The following is a 23,096-nucleotide window of genomic DNA, read 5'->3' on the forward strand; positions in this document are numbered from 1 at the left end:
GATGGTGTTACGCTCAGTGAAATAAGCCAGGCGGAGAAAGACAAGTACCAAATAATTTCACTCATATGTGGAGTATAAGAACAAAGAAAAACTGAAGGAACAAAACAGCAGCAGACTCACAGAACCCAAGAATGGACTAACAGTTACCAAAGGGAAAGGGACTGGGGAGGATGGGTGGGAAGGGAAGGATAAGGGCAGCGAAAAAGAAAGGGGGCATTACGATTAGCATGTATAATGTTGGGGGGGTGGGTATGGGTAGGGCTATGCAACAGAGAGGAGACAAGTAGTGATTCTAGTGCATCTTACTATGCTGATGGACAGTGACTGTAATGGGGTTTGTGGTTGGGACTTGGTGAAGGGGGGAGCCTAGTAAACATAATGTTCTTCATGTAATGTTGATTAATGATAACAAAATAAAAAAGTAAATAAAAAGCTTCCCAGCCCTTTGATACCTTCTTGTGTTCCCTCTTGCAGGATGCTAAATTTCAGTGCCTGGGGTTTCTTTCTGCAAGATCTATCTATAAATATTCATCTAATGAGTCTTTTTAAAAGTAAAACCAAGGAATACTTCTAGATTTCAAATTAGAGGCATAAAGTATTTTAAACTTGTATTTGTTTATTTAACAAATATGATTTGATTTCCTTTTGAGTTCTGAGCTCTGAGTCTGTTCCTCAGACTGGAAATACAGCAGTAAACAAGTCAGGTGAGATTCCTGCCCTTATCAGGTTGCATTGTAGTGGAGTGCCAATCGGTGAAGAAGTAAATGAGATAACTTCCACTAATTTTGAGTGCTGTGGGGGAAGTCATGTGGAGTGGATGCCCAAACTGATGAGGAGCCATCACATGTGTTAAGGAACTGAGTGTGTTACAGATGTTATGCTGTTAGTTTCCCTTGGATTTGGTCACCTTGAAGGTGTCTGATTGTCTTGTTGGCTGAAAGTATCTAATTATCTTTAAGCTCAGCACCATCCATGCCTCATCCACAGGAAAGATAGTGAATGGCTGAGGAAAAAGGTGGCTGTTACCTGGACTTTTGGCTTCTTGGACTCTCTTTGTTCAGGTTGTTGATATTTGAGTATCTCTGAGGGACCAAGGGAAGCCTGGGGAAGATGGGGTAGTTACTGACTTCCCAGCAACCTTTCTCTGCCGTCTTGCTGCATCAGTGCACCCATATCCTTGACCCTAGGGAGATTATTTGCTCACTGATGGCATTCTGTGTCTAAGTCCCATTCACTGGTGAGCAGTCAGGCATCTATTAGTCACAGAGTCTGTGAAGGAAGAAGGCAAGGGATAGGGTGAATTTTGAAGAGTGATAGACAGGGGCACTTTTACATTTCTTTGAGGAAGTAATGTGTGATCCCAGATCTGAAGGATGAGAAGGAATGGACTGTATGAAGATCTGGAAGTGTGTGCAACATACAAGAGGTGACCCAGGTAGGGAATATGTTTGGGAGTTTGGGGAATGGAGAGAAGCCACAGTAACTAGAGTGCAGGGTATGAAATGAAGTAGGCGTTAAATGGAGGAAATCATACAGGACCTTGCAGGCTATGAGTTTGCAGGCTATGAGAGTTTGGATTTTATTTTAAGTACTACTGGATGCCATTGGAAGGTTTTGAGTAAAGGAATGATCTGATTCAGTTTACATTATTAGATTTTCCTGTGTCTGCAATGTGGAGAATGGACTGCTGAGCAGAAGAGCGGAGGCAGGTAGCCCATGCTGAGGGTATGGTTGCAGTGGGGTGAAGGTTCATGGCAGTATATGCCAGGCAGGGTGGTACAGGGCTGTAACTTGCTGGAAATGGATCTGACACCCTGCAGAAGGACTGTGCAGGAGCAAAAGAGCTGGGATGATGAGCAGGTTTGAGCTTGAGAAGCTGGGTGGGGGTTAGTGGTGCCTGAGGGAAGAACATAGTTTGAGGTGAAAAACAGTGTTTTCCTTTGGACATGATTAATTTGAGAAACCTTTTTTAAAATTTATTTTATTTTATTTTATTTTTTTTCTGAGAGGGCATTCTCATATTTATTGATCAAATGGTTATTAACAACCATAGAATTCTGTATAGTGGAGTCAATGCTCAATGCACAATCATTAATCCACCCCAAGCCTAATTCTCATCAGTCTCCAATCTTCTGAAGCATAACGAACAAGTTCTTACATGGTGAACAAATTCTTACATAGTGAATAAGTTCTTACATGGTGAACAGTACAGAAACTTTCAGTTTTGATCACGCATTATGAACTATAAACAATCAGGTCAAATATGAATATTCATTTGATTTTTATACTTGATTTATATCATTGTGATCATATATCAGATGATCAGGTGTGTGCCTGTAGACTAACTGTTAATCCAAGCTAGACACGGGCAATAAAGCATCCATGGATGCAGAAGATTTCTCTCAAAACAGGGGGGGTGAGGTTCTAAGCCTCACCTCTGTTGATCCCCAATTTCTCACCTGATGGCCCCCCTGTGACTGTGCCTGTCTTAAGTTATTCCTCCCTTGAGGAATCTTACCCGTCTCTGGCTAACCAGTCATCTTCCGGGGCCATATAGGGAAATGTAAAGTTGGTAAGTGAGAGAGAAGCCATATTGTTTGAAAAGGTTAGCTTTTTACTTCTTTGCAGATTTATGCCCTGTGGCTTCTATGCCCAGCATTTATCTTGAGGTATCTTTACCACTTGGAGGAATTATGATACTCGGTAAATTCAATATAAGGCACGAATTCTATTTAAGGGTTGTAATTAGGAAGGTATAGAAGTAGCAGATGGAAGAAAACATGGGAAGATTGATTATTTCTTTGACATATCTTCTTGTAGAGTAACTTAAGCATGTATAGGTTTTAAACTACTAATTAAATTGTGCACACACATTAACATAATAGGAATACAGTTACATAACCAAAGCAGATCTATAATTACCAGCCATCTCCAGTGAAGCCAAGAAAACCAGTTAGGCACCCTAGGCATTTGTGAAAGTTTGTCTATGATGTGATGGATATTGTCCAACTGTACTTGAACAGTCTGAGAGAAATCAGACAAATTAAAACAGCCCATTCCTGGGAACTGTTCACATCCCATATGTTTTTTAAACAGTAGATAGTCTGTAGTTGTAAGATTTTGGAGTGCTACAATTTGCACTTCTCCTAATTCTTGGTTGAGTTCCAACAGTGTAGATCCATTCAAATTTCTTGTTTTACTGTATGCACAGGCCAGCTTAGATATCTCCTTCTTCATTCCAATGGCTAGTCCAGGAACCGGTGGGATGAATGCAGCTACAACTGCAGCATCGCCTGGATCTTTGTTGAGGTTTTTTGATGATCATCTTCTGGTATGACTCTTCCAGAGAGTGCTGATGTTGGAAGTTCTTTTTCATATCGTATCTTAGTTCATTTTCTAGGTAGCCAATTTAGGCTTTGATCCTCTGTATAAACACAAACAGACCCTTTGCCCACACTTTGATCTGCCCTTTATACCACTGTGTAGAACTCATTGGAGATCACCACAGAGGAACTGCTTTTTTTTTTTGTTTGTTTTGTTTTGTTTTTTAAGAGAAAGGAATATTATCAGAAAAGTGTACCTCCATAGCCGATCATCTGACACCCTTTAAGTGATCAAAATTAAAGATATTTAAAGCATGCATTAATCGTTGATTTACAGTTAGTTTTATCCTATCATGGAGTAATCCCCCTTTTCTTTCTTTCTTTTTTTTTTGTTATCTTTCATCTACACTTAAATGAAGAATATTATGTTTACTAGGCTCTCCCCTATACCAGTTCCCCACTATAAACCCCTTTACAGTCACTGTCCATCAGCATAGCTAAATGTTGTAGAATCACTACTTGTCTTCTCTGTGTTGTACAGCCCTCCCCTTTCTCCCACCCCTCCCTTTGCATGCTGATCTTAATACTCCACTTCTTCCTCCCCCCTCTTATCCCTCCCTACCCACCCATCCTCCCCAGTCCCTTTCCCTTTGGTACCTGTTAGTCCATTCTTGAGTTCTGTGATTCCACTGCTGTTTTGTTCCTTCAGTTTTTCCTTTGTTCTTATACTCCACAGATGAGTGAGATCATTTGGTATTTCTCTTTCTCCGCTTGGCTTATTTCACTGAGCATAATACCCTACAGCTCCATCCATGTTGCTGCAAATGATAGGATTTGCCTTCTTCTTATGGCTGAGTAGTATTCCATTGTGTATATGTACCACATCTTCTTTATCCATTCATCTACGGATGGACATTTAGGTTGCTTCCAATTCTTGGCTATTGTAAATAGTGCTGCGATAAACATAGGGTTCTTTCTCATACTTGATTGCTGCATTCTTAGGGTAAATTCCTAGGAGTGCAATTCCTGGGTCAAATGGTATGTTTGTTTTGAGCATTTTGATGTACCTTCATACTGCTTTCCACAATGGTTGAACTAATTTACATTCCCACCAGCAGTGTAGGAGGGTTCCTCTTTCTCCACAGCCTCGCCAACATTTGTTGTTGTTTGTCTTTTGGATGGCAGCCATCCTTACTGGTGTGAGGTGATACCTCATTGTAGTTTTAATTTGCATTTCTCTGATAATTAGCGATGTGGAGCATCTTTTCATGTGTCTGTTGGCCATCTGTATTTCTTTTTTGGAGAACCGTCTGTTCAGTTCCTCTGCCCATTTTTTAATTGGGTTATTTGTTTTTTGTTTGTTGAGGCGTGTGAGCTCTTTATATATTCTGGACGTCAAGCCTTTATCGGATGTGTCATTTCCAAATATATTCTCCCATACTGTAGGGTTCCTTTTTGTTCTATTGATGGTGTCTTTTGCTGTACAGAAGCTTTTCAGCTTAATATAGTCCCACTTGTTCATTTTTGCTGTTGTTTTCCTTGCCCGGGGAGATATGTACAAGAAGAGGTCACTCCTGTTTATGTCTAAGAGGTTTTTGTCTATGTTTTCTTCCAAGAGTTTAATGGTTTCATGACTTACATTCAGGTCTTTGATCCATTTTGAGTTTACTTTTGTGTATGGGGTTAGACAATGGTCCAGTTTCATTCTCCTACATGTAGCTGTCCAGTTTTGCCAGCACCGTCTGTTGAAGAGACTGTCATTTCCCCATTGAATGTCCATGGCTGCTTTATCAAATATTAATTGACCATATATGTTTGGGTTAATGTCTGGAGTCTCTAGTCTGTTCCACTGGTCTGTGGCTCTGTTCTTGTGCCATTACCAAATTGTCTTGATTACTATGGCTTTATAATAGAGCTTGAAGTTGGGGAGTGAGATCCCCGCTACTTTATTCTTCTTTCTCAGGATTGCTTTGGCTATTCGGGGTCTTTGGTGGTTCCATATGAATTTTTGAATTATTTGTTCCAGTTCATTGAAGAATGTTGCTGGTAGTTTCATAGGGATTGCATCAAATCTGTATATTGCTTTGGGCAGGATGGCCATTTTGACGATATTAATTCTTCCTAGCCATGAGCATGGGATGAGTTTCCATTTGTTAGTGTCCCCTTTAATTTCTCTTAAGAGTGACTTGTAGTTTTCAGAGTATAGGTCATTCACTTCCTTGGTTAGGTTTATTCCTAGGTATTTTATTCTTTTTGATGCAATTGTGAATGGAATTGTTTTCCTGATTTCTCTTTCTAGTAGTTCATTGTTAGTGTAAAAGAAAGCTACAGATTTCTGTGTGTTAATTTTGTATCCTGCAACTTTGCCGTATTCCGATATCAGTTCTAGTAGTTTTGGGGTGGAGTCTTTAGGGGTTTTTTTGTACAATATCATGTCATCTGCAAATAGTGACAGTTTAACTTCTTCTTTACCAATCTGGATTTCTTGTATTTCTTTGTTTTGTCTGATTGCCATGGCTAGGACCTCCAGTACTATCTTAAATAGCAGTGGGGAGAGTGGGCATCCCTGTCTAGTTCCTGATCTCAGAGGAAAAGCTTTCAGCTTCTCACTGTTCAGTATAATGTTGGCTGTGGGTTTATGATATATGGCCTTTATTATGTTGAGGCACTTGCCCTCTATTCCCTTTTTGCTGAGAGTTTTTATCATGAATGGATGTTGAATTTTGTCGAATGCTTTTTCAGCATCTATGGAGATGATCATGTGGTTTTTGTCTTTCTTTTTATTCATGTGGTGGATGATGTTGATGGATTTTCAAATGTTCTTCCATCCTGGCATACCTGGGATGAATCCCACTTGGTCATGGTGTATGATCCTTTTGATATAGTTTTGTATTCGGTTTGCTAATATTTTATTAAGTATTTTTGCATCTACATTCATCAGGGATATTGGTCTGTAATTTTCTTTTTTGGCAGGGTCTTTCCCTGGTTTGGGTATTAGGGTGATGTTGGCTTCATAGAATGAGTTTGGGAGTATTCCGTCCTCTTCTATTTTTTGGAAAACTTTAAGGAGAATGGGTATTATGTCGTCTCTGTGTGTCTGATAAAATTCCAAGGTAAATCCATCCTTCCCGGGGGTTTTGTTCTTGGGTAATTTTTTGATTACTGTTTCAATTTCTTTGCTCGTAATTGGTTTGTTTAACTTTTGTGTTTCTTCCTTGGTCAGTCTTGGAAGGTTGTATTTTTCTAGGAAGTTGTCCATTTTTTCTAGGTTTTCCAGCTTGTTGGCATATAGGTTTTCATAGTAGTCTTTAATAATTCTTTGTATTTCTGTGGAGTCTGTCATGATTTTTCCGTTCTCATTTCTGATTCTGTTGATTTGTGTTGATTCTCTTTTTCTCTTAATAAGTTTGACTAGAGGCTTATCTATTTTGTTTATTTTCTCAAAGAACCAGCTTTGGTTTCATTGATTTTTGCTATTGTTTTATTCTTCTCAATTTTGTTTATTTCTTCTCTGATCTTTATTATGTCCCTCCTTCTGCTGACTTTAGGCCTCATTTGTTCTTCTTTTTCCAATTTTGATAATTGTGATGTTAGACTATTCATCTGGGATTGTTCTTGCTTCTTTAAGTGTGCCTGGATCGCTATATACTTTCCTCTTAAGACTGCTTTCGCTGCGTCCCACAGAAGTTGGGGCTTTGTGTTATTGTTGTCATTTGTTTCTATATATTCATTGATCTCTATTTTAATTTGTTCATTGATCTATTGATTATTTAAGAGGATGTTGTTAAGCCTACATGTGTTTGTGAGCCTTTTTGTTTTCTTTGTAGAATTTATTTCTAGTTTTATACCATTGTGGTCTGAAATATTGGTTGGTAGAATTTTAGTATTTTGGATTTTGCTCTGGCTCATTTTGTGGGCTAGTATGTGGTCTATTCTGGAGAATGTTCCATGTGTACTTGAGAAGAATGTATATCCTGTTGCTTTTGGATGTAGAGTTCTGTAGATGTCTACTAGGTCCATCTGCTCTACTTTGTTGTTCAGTGCTTCTGTGTCCTTACTTATTTTCTGCCCAGTGGATCTATCCTTTGGGTTGAGTGGTGTGTTGAAGTCTCCTAGAATGAATGCATTGCAGTCTATTTTCCCCTTTAGTTCTGTTAGTATTTGTTTCACATATGCTGGTGCTCCTGTGTTGGGTGCATATATATTTAGAATGGTTATGTCCTCTTGTTGGACTGAGCCCTTTATCGTTATGTAGTGTCCTTCTTTATCTCTTGTTACTTTCTTTGTTTTGAAGTCTATTTTGTCTGATATTAGTACTGCAACCCCAGCTTTCTTCTCGCTGTTGTTTGCCTGAAATATGTTTTTCCATCCCTTGACTTTTAGTCTGTACATGTCTTTGGGTTTGAGGTGAGTTTCTTGTAAGCAGCATATAGATGGGTCTTGCATTTTTATCCATTCTATTACTCTGTGTCTTTTGATTGGTGCTTTAAGTCTATTTACATTTATGGTGACTATTGAGAGATATGTACTTATTGCCATTGCAGGCTTTAAATTCATGGTTACCAAAGATTCAAGGTTAGCCTCTTTAGTATCTTACTGCCTAACTTAGCTAGCTTATTGAGCTGTTATTATACACTGTCTGGAGATTCTTTTCTTGTCTCCCTTCTTATTCCTCCTCCTCCATTCTTCATATGTTGGGTGTTTTGTTCTGTGCTCTTTCTAGGAGTGCTCCCATCTAGAGCAGTCCCTGTAAGATGTCCTGTAGAGGTGGTTTGTGGGAAGCAAATTCCCTCAGCTTTTGCTTGTCTGGGAATTGTTTAATCCCACCATCATATTTAAATGATAGTCGTGCTGGATACAGTATCCTTGGTTCAAGGCCCTTCTATTTCATTGCATTAAATATATCACGCCATTCTCTTCTGGCCTGTAGGGTTTCTGTCGAGACGTCTGATGTTAGCCTGATGGGTTTTCCTTTATAGGTGACCTTTTTCTCTCTAGCTGCCTTTAAAACTCTTTCCTTGTCCTTGATCTTTGCCATTTTAATTATTATGTGTCTTGGTATTGTCCTCCTTGGATCCTTTCTGATGGGGGTTCTGTGTATATCCGTGGTCTGTTCAATTATTTCCTCCCCCAGTTTGGGGAAGTTTTCAGCAATTATTTCTTCAAAGACACTTTCCATCCTTTTTCCTCTCTCTTCTTCTTCTGGTACCCCTATAATACGGATATTGTTCCTTTTGGATTGGTCACACATTTCTCTTAATATTGTTTCATTCCTGGAGATCCTTTTATCTCTCTCTATGTCAGCTTCTATGTGTTGCTGTTCTCTGGTTTCAGTTCCATCAATGGCCTCTTGCATCTTATCCATTCTGCTTATAAACCCTTCCAGAGTTTGTTTCATTTCTGTAATCTCCTTTCTGGCATCTGTGATCTCCCTCCGGACTTCATCCCATATCTCTTGCGTATTTCTCTGCATCTCTGTCAGCATGTTTATGATTTTTATTTTGAATTATTTGTGAGGAAGACTGGTTAGGTCTGTCTCCTTCTCTGGTGTCTCTGTGATCTTGGTTTGCCTGTAATTTTGTCTTTTCATGGCGATAGCAATAGTTTGCAGAGCTGGGACGAGTGACGGCTGGAATAACTTCCCTTCTTGTTGGTTTGTGGCCCTCCTCTCCTGGGAGAATAGTGACCTCTAGTGGCTTGTGCTGGGTAGCTGTGCGCAGACAGGGCTTCTGCTTCCTGCCCAGCTGCTATGAAGTTTATCTCCGTTGTTGCTGTGGGCGTGGCCTGGCTCAGGCCTCTGCTCCAAAGTGGTGGAGTCGCGTTGGAGGGGGAGCCGCAGGGAGGCTATTTATCTCTGTAAGGGGCCTCCGTGCTCCCTGCAGCCCAGGGGATTAGAGTGCCCAGAGATCCCTGTATTCCCTACCTCTGGATTAAGTGTCCCGCCCTGCCCCTTTAAGACTTCCAAAAAAGCACCCGCTAAAACAAAACAACGACCACAAAAAATAAAAAATAAAAAAAAAAAGTAAAAAATAGAAAAATTTAAACATATTAAAAAAATTAACTAATATAAAAAAAAAATGGCCGCTCGTTTTTCTTTATTCTCCGGTGCCAGCCTCAGGCACCCGCTAACCGGTCTTGCTGCCCTGTTTCCCTGGTATTGGGGTCCCTGTCCCTTTAAGACTTCCAAAAAGCGCTCGCCAAAACAAAACAAAACAACAACAACGAAATGGCTGCTTGCTTTTCTTTTGTTCTCCAGCGCCGGCCTCCAATACCCGCTCGCCAGTCTTGCTGCCCTGTTTCTCTAGTATTGGGTTCCCTGTTCCTTTAAGACTTCCAAAAAGCACTCACCTCAACAAAACAACAACAACAACAAAATGGCCGCTCGCTTTTCTTATGTCCTCCAGCGCCAGGCCTCCGGTACCCACTCACCGTTCTTGCTGCCCTGTTTCCCTAGTATCTAGGGCCCCGCGCATGCACTGTGTCTGTGCTGTGGTCCGGATGGCTGGGGCTGGGTGTTCAGCAGGCCTGGGCTCCCTCTCCCTCCTGCTCTGCCTCCTCTTCTCCCGCTGGTATCTGGGGGGTGGGGCGCTCGAGTCCCGCCCGGCCGGAGCTTGTATTTTACCCCCTTCAATAGGCGCTGGGTTCTCGCAGGTGTGGATGTGGTCTGGATGTTGTCCTGTGTCCTCTGGTCTTTATTCTAGGAAGAGTTGTCTTTGTTATATTTTCATAGATATATGTGGTTTTGGGAGGAGATTTCCGCTGCTCTACTCATGCCGCCATCTTGGCTCCGCCCCCCGAGAAACCTTTTATTTTAATCCCTCATGTGGAGAAGTCCAGCCGATGCAGGTTATAGGCATAGAGCTCTCAAAGGGCAAGGGATCATCAGTGTTGCAGATAGAAATCAGGACTCCTCAGCAGAGAGATGCAGTTCCTCTCTTAATAGCCCCAGAAGATGAAGGAGAGTTAGGCCATTTCTTTCCTGTAGGCTTATGAGCTAATAATGGTTTACAAGTTGTGGTCATTATCCTATTACTGTATGTTGCAGGCTGTTTCTTTTATTCAACTCATTCAAGAAAATACTGAACTAAAATACTGTGGTAGATGCAGGGGACATAATGATACGTGAGATAGACTGTGGCTTTGTGAGGTACGGAGGATCTCTAACTGAGCAGGCAGGTCATTCTGTCAGAGTTAAGTCAGGAATTTAAGTCAGGAATTCCATCAGGGTTTCATCAGGATTTAAGTATGGCACGTCCTATGACAGGGGAAGAACAGAGCAGTGGGGCACACAGCAGAGGCACTGACCTAGTCTCAGGCAGATTGGGGATTCTCTGCGGTGAGTAGGGCCAACCAGGAGGAGTGAGCTGCAGAGGGTGGGGTGCCAAGGGGAGGCTAATTTGGAACTCTTAGGTGAAGAATAAATGGATGGCAGTACTATTTTCTTTGTTTGGTTTTGTCTTACAAGGAAGTGAAAGCTATTTTTAAGTTCCTTCATTTCTGAAAAGGTTATGAATTCTGATCATTGTATAATGTTACTACTATAAATGGAAATTTTTTCTTTTCAGATAATGTGGATGCAAGTTATCTTAAGCAGTTTTTTGAGACCAACTATTCTCAGATATATTTCATCTTCTATGAAAATTTTATAACACTGGAAAATAATTTGAAACTAAAAGGTAAGTACTTCTATAAAAATGTTTTTTTATATGCAGAGTTTTTTTTAAAACATTCAGGGGATTATTAGAGGTTGTATGTGTCATGAACGGCAAATTATATGCTTTTATACTTTCTTTCTTGTCAAGTCCTTAGCAAAACTGAGAGGTCACAGTGGTTACACCTTTATTTCCCTATAGTGTTCTCTTACATGGGTGCCAATTGAACAGCAAATGGCTAAAGGGGAAATAGAAGAAGAACCCACAGAAGGCAGGAGTTACCAAGGAGTAATGTACTTAGAAAGAAAAGTAAATATGCACATTATGAAAAAGTTCAGACCCACTAAAGAGTTTAAGATGAAATCTAAAGTGTCTGTTTTGCCTGGAGATGCCCAGTCCTGATCTGCAGAGATAATCACTATTAAAAGTTTTCTGTATTTCTTCTCTAAGTGTTATTAATACATTATGTTTAGATATGTTTATGGTTATGCCCATATATACTTAATATAAAATATTATTTGAAATTCAAGCCTGTTCTCCTCTGTATTTAGGTGGCAGGATTGTGTAGGCTGAGGATCCAGACTGAGTTTGGATCCTGACCCACCCTTCTCTTGAGCAAATTACTTAGCCTTTCTGTTTCTCTTGGGCAATTTACTTAGCCTTTCTCTGATTCAGCTCTAAATCAGCATAAAATGGATTAACATATATCCTGGGATTTCAGGACAGACTATGGCACATAGAATGTGATCTGTCAGTGTTAGCTGCTATCATCATCTTTCATTTTCATGTAATCTGGTTTGAAAATCCTTACATGTTAGCACATTTGTTTCCACCACAGTTTTAAACAGTTACATAGCACTGCATTGAAGAGAAATGCCATAATTCTATAACTGACTTCTGAGTGACTGAGTCAGAATCACTTAGTTTTAAGGTTGGAAGGGGCTCAAGAGAATGTGTTGTCCATAGTCCTCATTTTAGAGTTGAGAAAACCATGGTCACAGGGGTTATATTCCTGGCCTAAGATCACACATATTATTTAATTGCATAACTGAAACTGCACCCGTTTTCTGACACTAACTTCAAAGCTTCTTTTCTGTGTAAGTGGTTCCCAAGTGTGGTTTGGGGGCTAACAGCATGGCTGTCACCTGGCCACTTGTTAAGCCTCGTAGGCTTAGAATCAGGAACTTTGCAGGCAGAACTCAGCAACTTATGTTTTAACAAGCCCTCCGATGATACTGATGTGTTTTCAAGTTTGAGAATCACCATTCTATTCATGTCTCTTCCATTAAAAAAACAACACTGATGATGTCAACAGATGGGATGGGAGTATGTCATACCTGTGGCATAGATCTTATGTGCTTCAGCATCCCAGAGCATGCCTCTCAGGGCCTCTGTACCTCTCCTGTGTTTAATCCTTCATTTATTTACCCATCCAGTACTTGCATCATAACAGCATGCAAGACATTGTGCTAAATGCCTGTGAGGAATCCAGAGATGTATTAGATGCTGACCATGCTTCATGCAGGGGTAGGGGTGGGGGGTGGTAGACTGGTTTGGGAGGAGAGATATAGACTAAGTGCTGTGGTTGTTGGGAGAGAGATGACTTTGTTTTCAGTGTGTGAGTGAGGCTTTGGGGACAAGATGGCCTTGGGGGTAGACCTTGAAGGAGATGGAAGATATTAGTTGAAAATGGGTGAGAGCATGGAGGCTGCTATTAGGGCGTGTGTGGAAAGGCATTTCTTTTTTCTTTTAACCAAGATATATGAAAGAGGTCTGCAGGAAATCACATAATGTTAGACTTGCAAAGAGCCTTGAATTCTAGGCTAAGGAGTTTGGATTTTGTCTTTTTAGGTGGTTAGAGCCCTTGAAAATACTTGCTACTAAGGCAGTGTCTTACAATGTGGTAAGTGAATACAGACGGAGGAAGGCCAAATAGGCAGATGATATTGTCCACATAAAAGCTGGTGGTGCCTGATCCAGGGAGATGTCAGTTAAGGGAAGTGTGTGTCTCATGGGTATACCATCCATGAGACTTGGATATCAAGGGACACATGGGGGAGAAGTCAAAGATGCCTTCAGGATGTGGAGTCTGGTTCATAAGCTCCATTACCTCAGTGGGAACCCTGGAGGGGAGCCAGGTTTGGGAGGATGAAGTCAGCTTTGGGCAGTCTGAGTTTGAGGTGCCTGTGGGACACCCAAGTGTAGGTTTTAGCTGGGCAATAAAAATTAAGGTACTGGAGTTTGGAAGGTACAGTCATGCTATTGCCAAGGGAGAACATATATGTAGAGAAACAGTGACAGTCAGGATTTGGGATAATTCCTTCTTTTATTGGGAGATAAAGGGGAACGATAAAGGAATGGTGGAGGAAGGGTGCCAGGGAGGTGCTTTGTCACAAAAGCCTGGAGAAGAGAGACTTTGAAGGAATGAAAGATCAGCAGTGCCTGATGACACAAGGTTGAGGAGTAGCAGGACTAGGAAATGATGTCACATAAAGGAAGTTGTCACTGTGGTTTAGGGGAGCAGTGGGATTGGAAGCCAGACAAAGAGAAATGGAGCAACTGGGTGGTGGGACAGTGAAGGCTGCTTGTGAGACTATCCTTTAGAAAGTTGAATAAAGACAGAGGATTGTACCTCAAGCAGTCACTTGGTCATGGGAGGGTTTTTAAGGATGCATTTGCTTGCTTGCAGGCTGATGGTGCAAGGATTTGGGGGAGTTGGGTTGAGACAGGGTCAAGTATAAGAAAGATGACATGGAAAGGAGTGTACAGATGCCCTGGTTGCTTCTGTAAAGCCCACAGTGAGGAACCAATAAAAATAGAGTGAGAGTTTGAAGTTTTGCGCTTTTGGCACAGTCTGTGTTATGATTGGAGTTCAGGGAAGAAAGTGTACCAAAACAAAAGAATAAAGGAAAATGTTTACTAAGAGTAATAAAATCATCTTGTGATAACTTCAGCCTTCAGGCAGATGTCCTATGTGGAGAGGAAGGAATTTGGGTGAGGCGCTGTGGGGGTCTCTGACATAGAGCACATGGCTTGGCATCTTACGGACAGAAGGCCCCAGGCTCTGGTATGTCATTAAGTCATAGATGGGCATGTGCCCAAGGAGTCCAACAAGTTTTTTTTAATGAATGGCTTATTTTTTCCCACTGTGATTTATAAATTTATATAAATCCTGAACTCAAATTTTTTTTGCCAGATTTGTAGATATTACAAATATGAAATGGTCTTATTTTTATCTTTCTTGCTAGCTTTGCTCCACTTCACTTTTTTTCACAGGTGTGTGTGGAGAAAAGTGTGATATGTACAATCAAAAGCAAAGAAAAAAATTAAAATTCCATATCTAAAAACCCCCTACAACCTAAAAGCCCTTTTCTTAAAGCATCTTCCCTCCCTCCCTCTTCCTCCTTTTGCTCCCACTTTACTTTTAGAAAAGTGCAGCTGTTCAAGGCTGTATCACTTAGTTTGTGCTGCATAACAAACTGCCTCACAAACCATTGCTAACCTGAGAACCATGAAATAAGCACTGGTCATTCGGCCTATGACTTTCTGGGTCTGTTGGGCAGTTCCTCTGGTTTAGGTTGGCTCCTGCTTCTGACTTAAGTTGGTGGCAGTGGCCCCACTCACATTTCTTTTGGTTGGCAAGCTATTGTCAGGGCATCTCAATTCTTCTCCATGTGTCCAGAAGAAAGCTATGTTGGGCTTCTTCACATTGGCCATAGGGTTCCAAGCTCAGCAAGTGCATGAGGCTTTTCAAACTTCACATTTGTTAATGTCACATTGGCCAGAGCAAATCACATGGTATGTCTGATTCAAGGGATGGAGAAGCAGAAATCTCTGGGAAGGAGGAGAATACCTCTTTTCATATTTGAAATCTATTCTAAAGAATCACAGTGAGGAACCAATAAAAATAGAGTGAGAGTTTGAAGTTTCGCGCTTTTGGCACAGTCTGTGTTATGATTGGAGTTCAGGGAAGAAAGTGTACCAAAACAAAAGAATAAAGGAAGATGTTTACTAAGAGTAATAAAATCATCTTGTGATAACTTCAGCCTTCTAGTTACTTAAGTCAAAACCTGACTTGGCTCTACCTTCAAAATACAACCAGCATCATTGGCCTCTTCTCATTGCCTCTACTGGTAAAACTGAAGCGCCCATTATTCTCATCTGGATTACTGCATTAGCCTCAGAAATGTTCCTCCCCTTCCACAGTTATGCATTGCCCTCCCCTGGGTGCCACCCTCATCCCTGCCCTTGCCAAAGTCTCTTCAAAAGAGCAGCTGGAGTGATTTAAAAGTTTTTAAATGTGAGTCAAATCATGACTCTTCGCATTCCAAACCGTCAAATGGCTTCCCACTCCTGAAGTCATTACAGTGGCGTCAGACCCTTCCTGCACCTGACCTGCTCTCTAACCTCATCGGCTGCAGCTCTCCCACTTTGCTGCAGATACGGGCCTGCTCACTGTTCCCTGACCATGCCAGACTGGCTCAAGCATGGAAACTTTGCACTGTCCATTCCCTCTGCTTGTAACACATCTACCCAAATTTCCATATGGCTTATTTCCTTATCTCTTTTAGATCTTTTCTCAGATGTCACCTTATCAACAAGGTGCTCTCTGGAGTCCCTAGTCACAACTGTGTACACCCTTTTTGGCATTCCCCATCTACCTTCTCACTTACTCACATCCTTCCAGAATGTAAGCTTCCCCAGGGCAGAGATTGTTGTGTTCGCTTCTGTATCCTCAGGTCCTGGAATAATCCCTGACATAGAGACATTGTTTAGTATTTGTTCAAAGAATGAATGATGTCTACTTCATAGACCTGTGGGGATTCAGTTAAATTACAGATCCACAACTTACAGCTTGCTGTCTGTTTTGATAAATAAATATTTATTAGACACAGCCATATCCAGTTATTTACCATGTATTGTCTGTGGCTGCTTTTGCATATAACAGCAGAGTTGAGTGGTTGCAAGAGAGCTTGTAAAGCCTCAGATATTTACTATCTAGCCCTTAGTGGAAAATTTTGCTTATTTCTAACCAGATGTATGCCAAGCTTAGCACAGTGCTTGGTACACAGAGACGAGAGGAAGTGGTCACTGCTGCTGTAGGTGTCGTCATTTTATTATTGTTATTATCAAAAGGACAGTGTGCAGTCACCTGAAGCAATTACAGTTCTATACAGTTACTGTTGCTCTGTACCTCTTTGAAGCTCAAAGTGAGAACTCTGTCTTTGTAGCCTGTGCAATCATAATCTGAGCTCGTGAGTAACTCATTGAGAAACAAGTAAATTACCTGCTACCAGATGATGACAACTTGGAAAGCACAAAAGCTGTTTAAACAGCTAGCAAGGAGCAACTCTGGGCTTTCTGGGTTTGTGGGATTAAATAGACATGGACACCTCCAGCCTAGATGTGGGCCAAGACGCTCTGGTTTGGTTGTCCATCAGCATTCCTAATGCAGGCACCGCACTATCTCTGGCATTTTTGACTAAATGAATGTGTGTTGAGGCTTATATGTCTTAAGATACCTTTTAACATATTTTTAAAATGTAAAAATTTGGACATTGTCATAACAAGTTTTTTTTTTTATGTATTCCAGGGAATAATAAGTCACAAAGGGAGGAGCTGGACTCCATCCTCTTTCTTTTTGAAGTAAGTTTTTGTTAATTCACTTAGCTTTTAAGATTCTTGTAGAAAATATGGTACTTTAGATTTTTAATTTCACTTGAAGACAGATAAAAATGATGGACATGTGTGTTTCCTTCCTTCCACTTTTACATTCAGTGCTGCAAAGAATGTTCGTGTGTGTGTTTGCAAATATGTGGGAGGAGTTTTCCTTTATGAGTACCTGGATGTGAAATTATTAGATGGAAATGTTGTACATTTTATATACTTATATTGACAGTTGTTCTTTCACAAGGTCATATAAACTTATGTGTGAGTCTTACATATGTAACTTTCCTTAACTGTGCTGTAGCTGATTTGTCTCTTCATTGTATGCAAACTGACATGTAAAAACTCATTGTTTTTCATACAGATTTTTCTGGCTACTTATGAGGTTATAATTTTTAATTTTTCCATGTGTCCATCAGTGTTGATTATATATTCTTTTCCAAGTTGGAACAATGGTTAGGTGTGGTTTTTTATCTATTAAGCTTGAAGTCTTCCTTGTCCAAATGTATTAGACAAGTGGCCAGATTACTGACACTTTGAGAATTACACTAGGACCAAATTACAGGTTCTGAAAGTTAATTGTTGGTTATCTAGAAATTTTTCATGGTTTAAAGAGGCATGTGATCAGGTTGGGGTGAGATCAACTTTATGACTGAAAGGGAAGGCCTAATGAGTGCTTGCAGCAGAGCTGACCTGAGAGGGAGGCTTGGGGAGGAAGATGCTCCATGGGCTTTCTGGGTTTGTAGAATTAAAAAGATATGGAAACTTCCAGCCCAGGACTTGGTTCATGGCTGGGGTTCAATAACTGTGGCTCCCCTTTCTTGCCTTTGAAAGCTGTACTCCTTCCCAGAGTAATAACATTGATTCAGTACACATTTTATAGTGGTTATTGTGATTCCTGTGGTAACCCTCCTATGAATGAAACCTGTGCAGAGGAGTGGTTTTTAATAGAAGCCTTAATTAAGCCTATTAGTTCAGTATGTATCTACTGACCAATTTGTTTGCACTATTCCATTAACTTAAATTATTTTATTTATGTATTAGTTGATGTATTTACTAAAGTATCTGTAACATAAATGCAGGTTTGAAGCATGATGATGAAGCCCATACTGTTGACACCCTCCCACCCTCCTCCTCTCTCATTTTAAGAATAGAAGCTACTTAGATGCTCCTCCTTCATCCCCTTCCTTTCTCTCCTCTGAAGGCAGCCACTCCCCTGCATTTTATCATTCCCTTTCTTTTAATAAATAGTTTTACTACAGGTGATTGTATCCCTGAGCAATGCATTGTGTTGGTTTGTTTGGTTTTGATTGTAATAAAATGTTCTCATATGATACATAACCATCTATGGCCTGTCTTCCACTCAACACTATACCTGAAATTTGTCATGTTCTTGAATTTAGCTCTAGTTCATTCATTCCATTCCCACTGCTGGACTAAGTGTATATGATTTATTTAATTCCAACATTTTTTCTACAAATTTTTTTGCTTTTCTTCATAGATGGTCGGGTCACCTGTGAATAATGACAAGCATGCCAGTTAGTCTGTTTTCCTGTCTTACTGCACTAGATCAGCCCTCCAGTGCACTGGCAAATAGAAATGACAAAAATGGTCTTGCTGTTTCTGATTTAAAGAGAGTTTTGTTAATGTCTCATCATTAAGAATAATGTTTTCTGTAAATTTTTGGTAGTTATTATCAGTTTGTTTCTACTCTTAGTTTGGTAAGACTTATACAAATTATAGATGGGTTTTGAAGTTCCTGAATTTTTTTCTCCATTGACTAACTATATGATGATTCTTTGTGAATGTTAATGTGGTGAATTACAGTTCTAAATTTTCAGGAAGCTAATATTTTGTTTGTGTTTTGGGATCTGTGTTCACAGCTGAAGTTGGCCTAAATTTCCTTTCCTCACATTGTTTTTTGAATGATCCTGTTAAAAAGGTTATAGAACCTGTCAAGTGTTTCTCCTTTTTTTATTATATAAAATACTTTGTTTAAGATTGGAATGATCTGTTCCTGGGATGCTTTTTAGCCCTTCCTATGAAAATCATCTGAAAGTGGTGCTTTTTTGTCTTTGTTTTCTTAATGGGAAGACTTTAATCACTCTTTCAGTTTCTTTAATGGTTTTAGAATTATTTTAGGATTATTCCTGTTTCCTTTTTTTCTTGATTTGGGTTTGATAAATTATATATTTTTCTAAGAATTTGAGGAATTCTAAGAATTTCTTGTGACCAAAATTTTAAAACTTATTGACATGATCCTTCTTTTAAGGGTCATAATCCCTTCAGTTTTATCTGCTCTAGATTAATCTTCATTATCTTCAAACAGTCATTTCATTATTTATATTAGACACACTAACAGTAAAAGTATAGATTTGTATCACACTGTACAGATATTATTTTACTATCTTCTAGTTGCAATTGTAGCAGTTCTAAACTGTTCATAGTCTAATTGTTGTTCCTTTAGTGTCTTTTTTCTCTGCCTCTCTTAAAATCCCTCCTTAGTCTTTGGTGCCCTGCAGCCCCACCACACACACAGAATTTCTAGTAGAAGATTTCTTACCTTGCTTGGTAGATACGTGTTTCCTGTATTTCTGGATTCAAATCTTTTATTGTTTCTATAAAATTACCAGCTGTTCTCTTCTTAAATATTGTCTCTTTTCTATTCTTTCTGGCCATGCTTCCTAGGATTCTTATTTAAACTTCTTTATCCTCTGTCTCTTACGCTTGCTTTTACTCTGTCTTCTCTTATCTCCATGTGTTGTGTTCTGGGAAATTTCTTGAGCTCTTGTTGACTCACTCTCTGCATTTGGGTCTTATCTGCTGCTTTACCATTCTGTTGAATTTTAAATTTCAGTGATTTTTTTTTTCGTGTTTTAACTTCTTTTGGCTTGGTGTTCGTATGTGGCTAGTTGCTTTTGATAGTCTCTTGATTCTTGTTCATTTTTAGGTATCTTCTATATTAAACATTAAACATACAGTACTTCATACTCTATATTTGATCATTCTTATATCTGAAGTCTCTGGTTGGCTCAGTCTGTTGGTTTTTTCTGCTCTCACAGTGGCTTCTTTTCTTGCATGTTTTGTTATATGATTTTTGAGATCAGATTTAACTGCACACAAATTTAATCTCTTAGTCCTGTCTTTTTTCTGGAGGTTTGTCTTAGCTTCTGCCAGGAGTCTGGGAGTGGTCCTGATTAGAATCACTCTCACTGTATTGGAGGGTCCTGGTTTATAATTGGAATCTCAGGGTCAGTTCCTGAGAACTGAACCATGTGGTGGGAAGTGGGGGGAGGGCATAGACGTCTATGGATCCTACAGTGGAATTGGCATTAGCTCTCTGGCACCCTGCATTGTTTGCCTTGAGCTTGCTGCTCACAGTCAGGTTCCCGCTTCCTTCTTCTCTCTCCTCCCTCCTCTCCTACCATTTTTTAAGTCTGTCTGTAGTTCCCCTATGTCCTCCAAAGCCCAAACATGTTTTGAGAATTGCATTTGCTGTCACTGATCTCAGGTCTAGTTGTCCTGCAACAGGAAAGCCCATCAGAGACCATAGTCCTAAAACCTCCTACATCAGAGGTTTTAATACCTTCCCTTCATGTCCAGAAATTCTAGAAATACAGATATATTACCATCAACACAGTTCATTGCCTATGTAGTAGAACAAATATATGTTATTCAAAGCTTCATAAAACTTTCATTTTGCATAGTAAATATGAATGAATAATGAACTTACTTTTGTTTATGTATGTTCTCTCTCTGTCTGGCTTAGAAAGCAGGTTGTAATTTGTATGGTTCATTCTGAGAATTAAGTAACTTCCTTGCTACTTTCTACAAGTTAGTGCCATATAAAAAGATGGTTTATGAGGCTTTGTAGGTAAACACTTATCAACGTGTAAATAATTTGGAAAGGCTTCCTTCAGAAGAGGTTGAATTTTTAAGACCTATTAAATCACAGAAGGGACACTGTGTAAAGATAGTCTATAAACAGAAGGACTGGAAGAAAGCACAGTGTTAAGGAAATAAGAAGGCATGGAAGGAGACTGCTGCTTGCCTCTGTGAGTCAGGTAATCTGGAAGGGTGCCTTTGAGAAAGAAGACAGGACTTCTCAGATGCAGAGAGCTACTGGACACAGCAAGTGATGTGCAATCAGGGCTGCCAGCCCAGTCCAGGTTATGGTTGCACGCAGTGAGCAGACCTTTCCATCTGCCTTTATCTCCAGAAGGAGCATGTGTTCCCTTTAGAAGTTGACCTCCAGACACCTTTGCCTGTGGCTTTAAATCTGTGTACCACTTAGAATTCCTGTTGTTGCTGGTCATGGAGATATTTGTTAGCCTTTTTTATTGAGGTTATGACCTTACTCTTCTTCTTAAAACTTATTTCATCTATCATTGCTTATGTGTTCCAAATGGGCATGTAGAAATGAGGGTGAGACCACATAAAATAAACCTATATTATCATCTTGACCAGAATGTCAAGGTTTTTCCATGGGCCATCCTATTCAATCCTTTCCTCCTGAAGTCCATTCTGTCTTCTCAGTTTTTTTTTCTTTTCTATGCTTTCATTTATTTATTTTTAAATATTTTATTCAGGTATTATTGATATACACTTTCATGGAGGTTTCACATGAAAAAACAATGTGGTTACTACATTTACCCATATTATCAAGTCCCCACACATACCCCAATGCAGTCACTGTCCATCAGTGTAGTAAGATGCCACAGATTCACTATTTGCCTTCTCTGTGCTACACTGTTTCCCTGTGATCCCCCACACCTTGTGTACTAAACATAATACCCCTAAATACCCTTCTCCCTCCCTCATCACCCACCCTCCCACACCCCTCCCCTTTGGTAACCACTAGTCCCTTCTTGGAGTCTCTGAGTCTGCTGCTATTTTGTTCCTTCAGTTTTGCTTCGTTGTTATACTCCACAAATGAGGGAAATCATTTGGCACTTGTCTTTCTGTGCCTGGCTTATGTCACTGACCATAATATCCTCCAGCTCTATCCATGTTGTTGCAAATGGTAGGATTTGTTTCTTATGGCTGAATAGTATTCCACTGTGTATATGTACCACATCTTCTTTATCCATTCATCTGATGGACACTTAGGTTGCTTCCATATCTTGGCTATTGTAAATAGTTTTGTGATAAACATAGGGGTGCATCTGTCTTTTTGAATCTGAGAAGTTGTTTTCTTTGGGTAAATTCCAAGGAGTGGGATTCCCAGGCCAAATGATATTTCTGTCTTTAGTTATTTGCAGAATCCCCATATTTCTTTCCACAATGGTTGAACTAGCTTACATTCCCAACAGCAGTATAGGAGGGTTCCCCTTTCTCCGCATCCTCACTAGCATTTGTTGTTCTTAGTCTTTTCTATGCTGGCCATCCTTACTGGTGAGGTGATATCTCATTTTGGTTTTAGTTTGCATTTCCCTGATGATTAGTGATGTGGAGCATCTTTTTATGTGTCTGTTTGCCATCTGAACTTCTTCTTTGGAGAACTGTCTTTTCAGCTCCTCTGCCCATTTTTTAATTGGGTTATTTGCTTTTTGGGTGTTGAGGCATGTGAGTTCTTTATATATTTTGGATGTTAACCCCTTGTTGGATATATCATTTACAAATATATTCTCCCATACTGTAGGATGCCTTTTTGTTCTGTTGATGGTGTCCTTTGCCATACAGAAACTTTTTAGTTTGATGTAGTCCCATGAGTTGATTTTTGCTTTTGTTTCGCTTGCTTGAGGAGATGCGTTTAGGTAGAAATTGCTCATGCTTATATTCAGGAAATGTTTGCCTATGTTGTCTTCTAAGAGTTTTATGGTTTCATGACTTACATTCAGGTCTTTGATCCATTTTGAGTTTACTTTTGTGTATGGGGTTATACAATAATCCAGTTTCATTCTCTTGCATGTAGCTGTCCAGTTTTGCCAACACCAGCTGTTGAAGAGGCTGTCATTTCCCCATTGTATGTCCATGGCTCCTTTAACATATATTAATTGACCATATATGGTTGGGTTTGTATTAGGGCTCTCTAGTCTGTTCCATTGGTCTATGGGTCTATTCTTGTGCCAGTACCAAATTGTCTTGATTACTGTGGCTTTGTAGTAGAGCTTGAAGTTGGGGAGTGTAATTCCCCCTGCTATATTCTTCCTTCTCAGGATTGCTTTGGCCATTCAAGGTCTTTTGTGGTTCCATATGAATTTTAGGGTGATTTTCTCTAGTTCGTTGAAGAATGCTGTTGGTATTTTGGTAGGAATTACATTGAATCTGTAGATTGCTTTACACAGGATGGCCATTTTGACAATATTAATTCTTCCTATCCATGAGCACAGGATGTGTTTCCATTTATTGGTGTCTTCTTTAATTTCTCTCATGAGTGTCTTGTAGTTTTCAGAGTATAGGTCTTTTACTTCCATGGTGAGGTTTATTCCTAGGTATTTTATTCTTTTGATGC

The 23,096-nt window shown here is 39.8% G+C and overlaps 1 protein-coding gene across 5 annotated transcripts in view; it reads left to right on the forward strand.

Annotated features, from left to right (window-relative positions):
• The window catches only part of RALGAPA2 (Ral GTPase activating protein catalytic subunit alpha 2), a 408,980-nt gene that overhangs the window by 39,347 nt on the left and 346,537 nt on the right, over window positions 1-23,096 (forward strand). For all 5 annotated transcript variants that reach the window (XM_057502677.1, XM_057502678.1, XM_036892284.2 and 2 more), the window contains exons 2-3: window positions 10,889-10,999; window positions 16,569-16,621. In XM_057502677.1, the coding sequence (XP_057358660.1) occupies window positions 10,889-10,999; window positions 16,569-16,621 (164 nt within the window). The remainder of the gene's footprint in view (window positions 1-10,888; window positions 11,000-16,568; window positions 16,622-23,096) is intronic.

Source organism: Manis pentadactyla, chromosome 5, assembly GCF_030020395.1.
Source record: "Manis pentadactyla isolate mManPen7 chromosome 5, mManPen7.hap1, whole genome shotgun sequence".
Lineage (NCBI taxonomy): Eukaryota > Metazoa > Chordata > Mammalia > Pholidota > Manidae > Manis > Manis pentadactyla.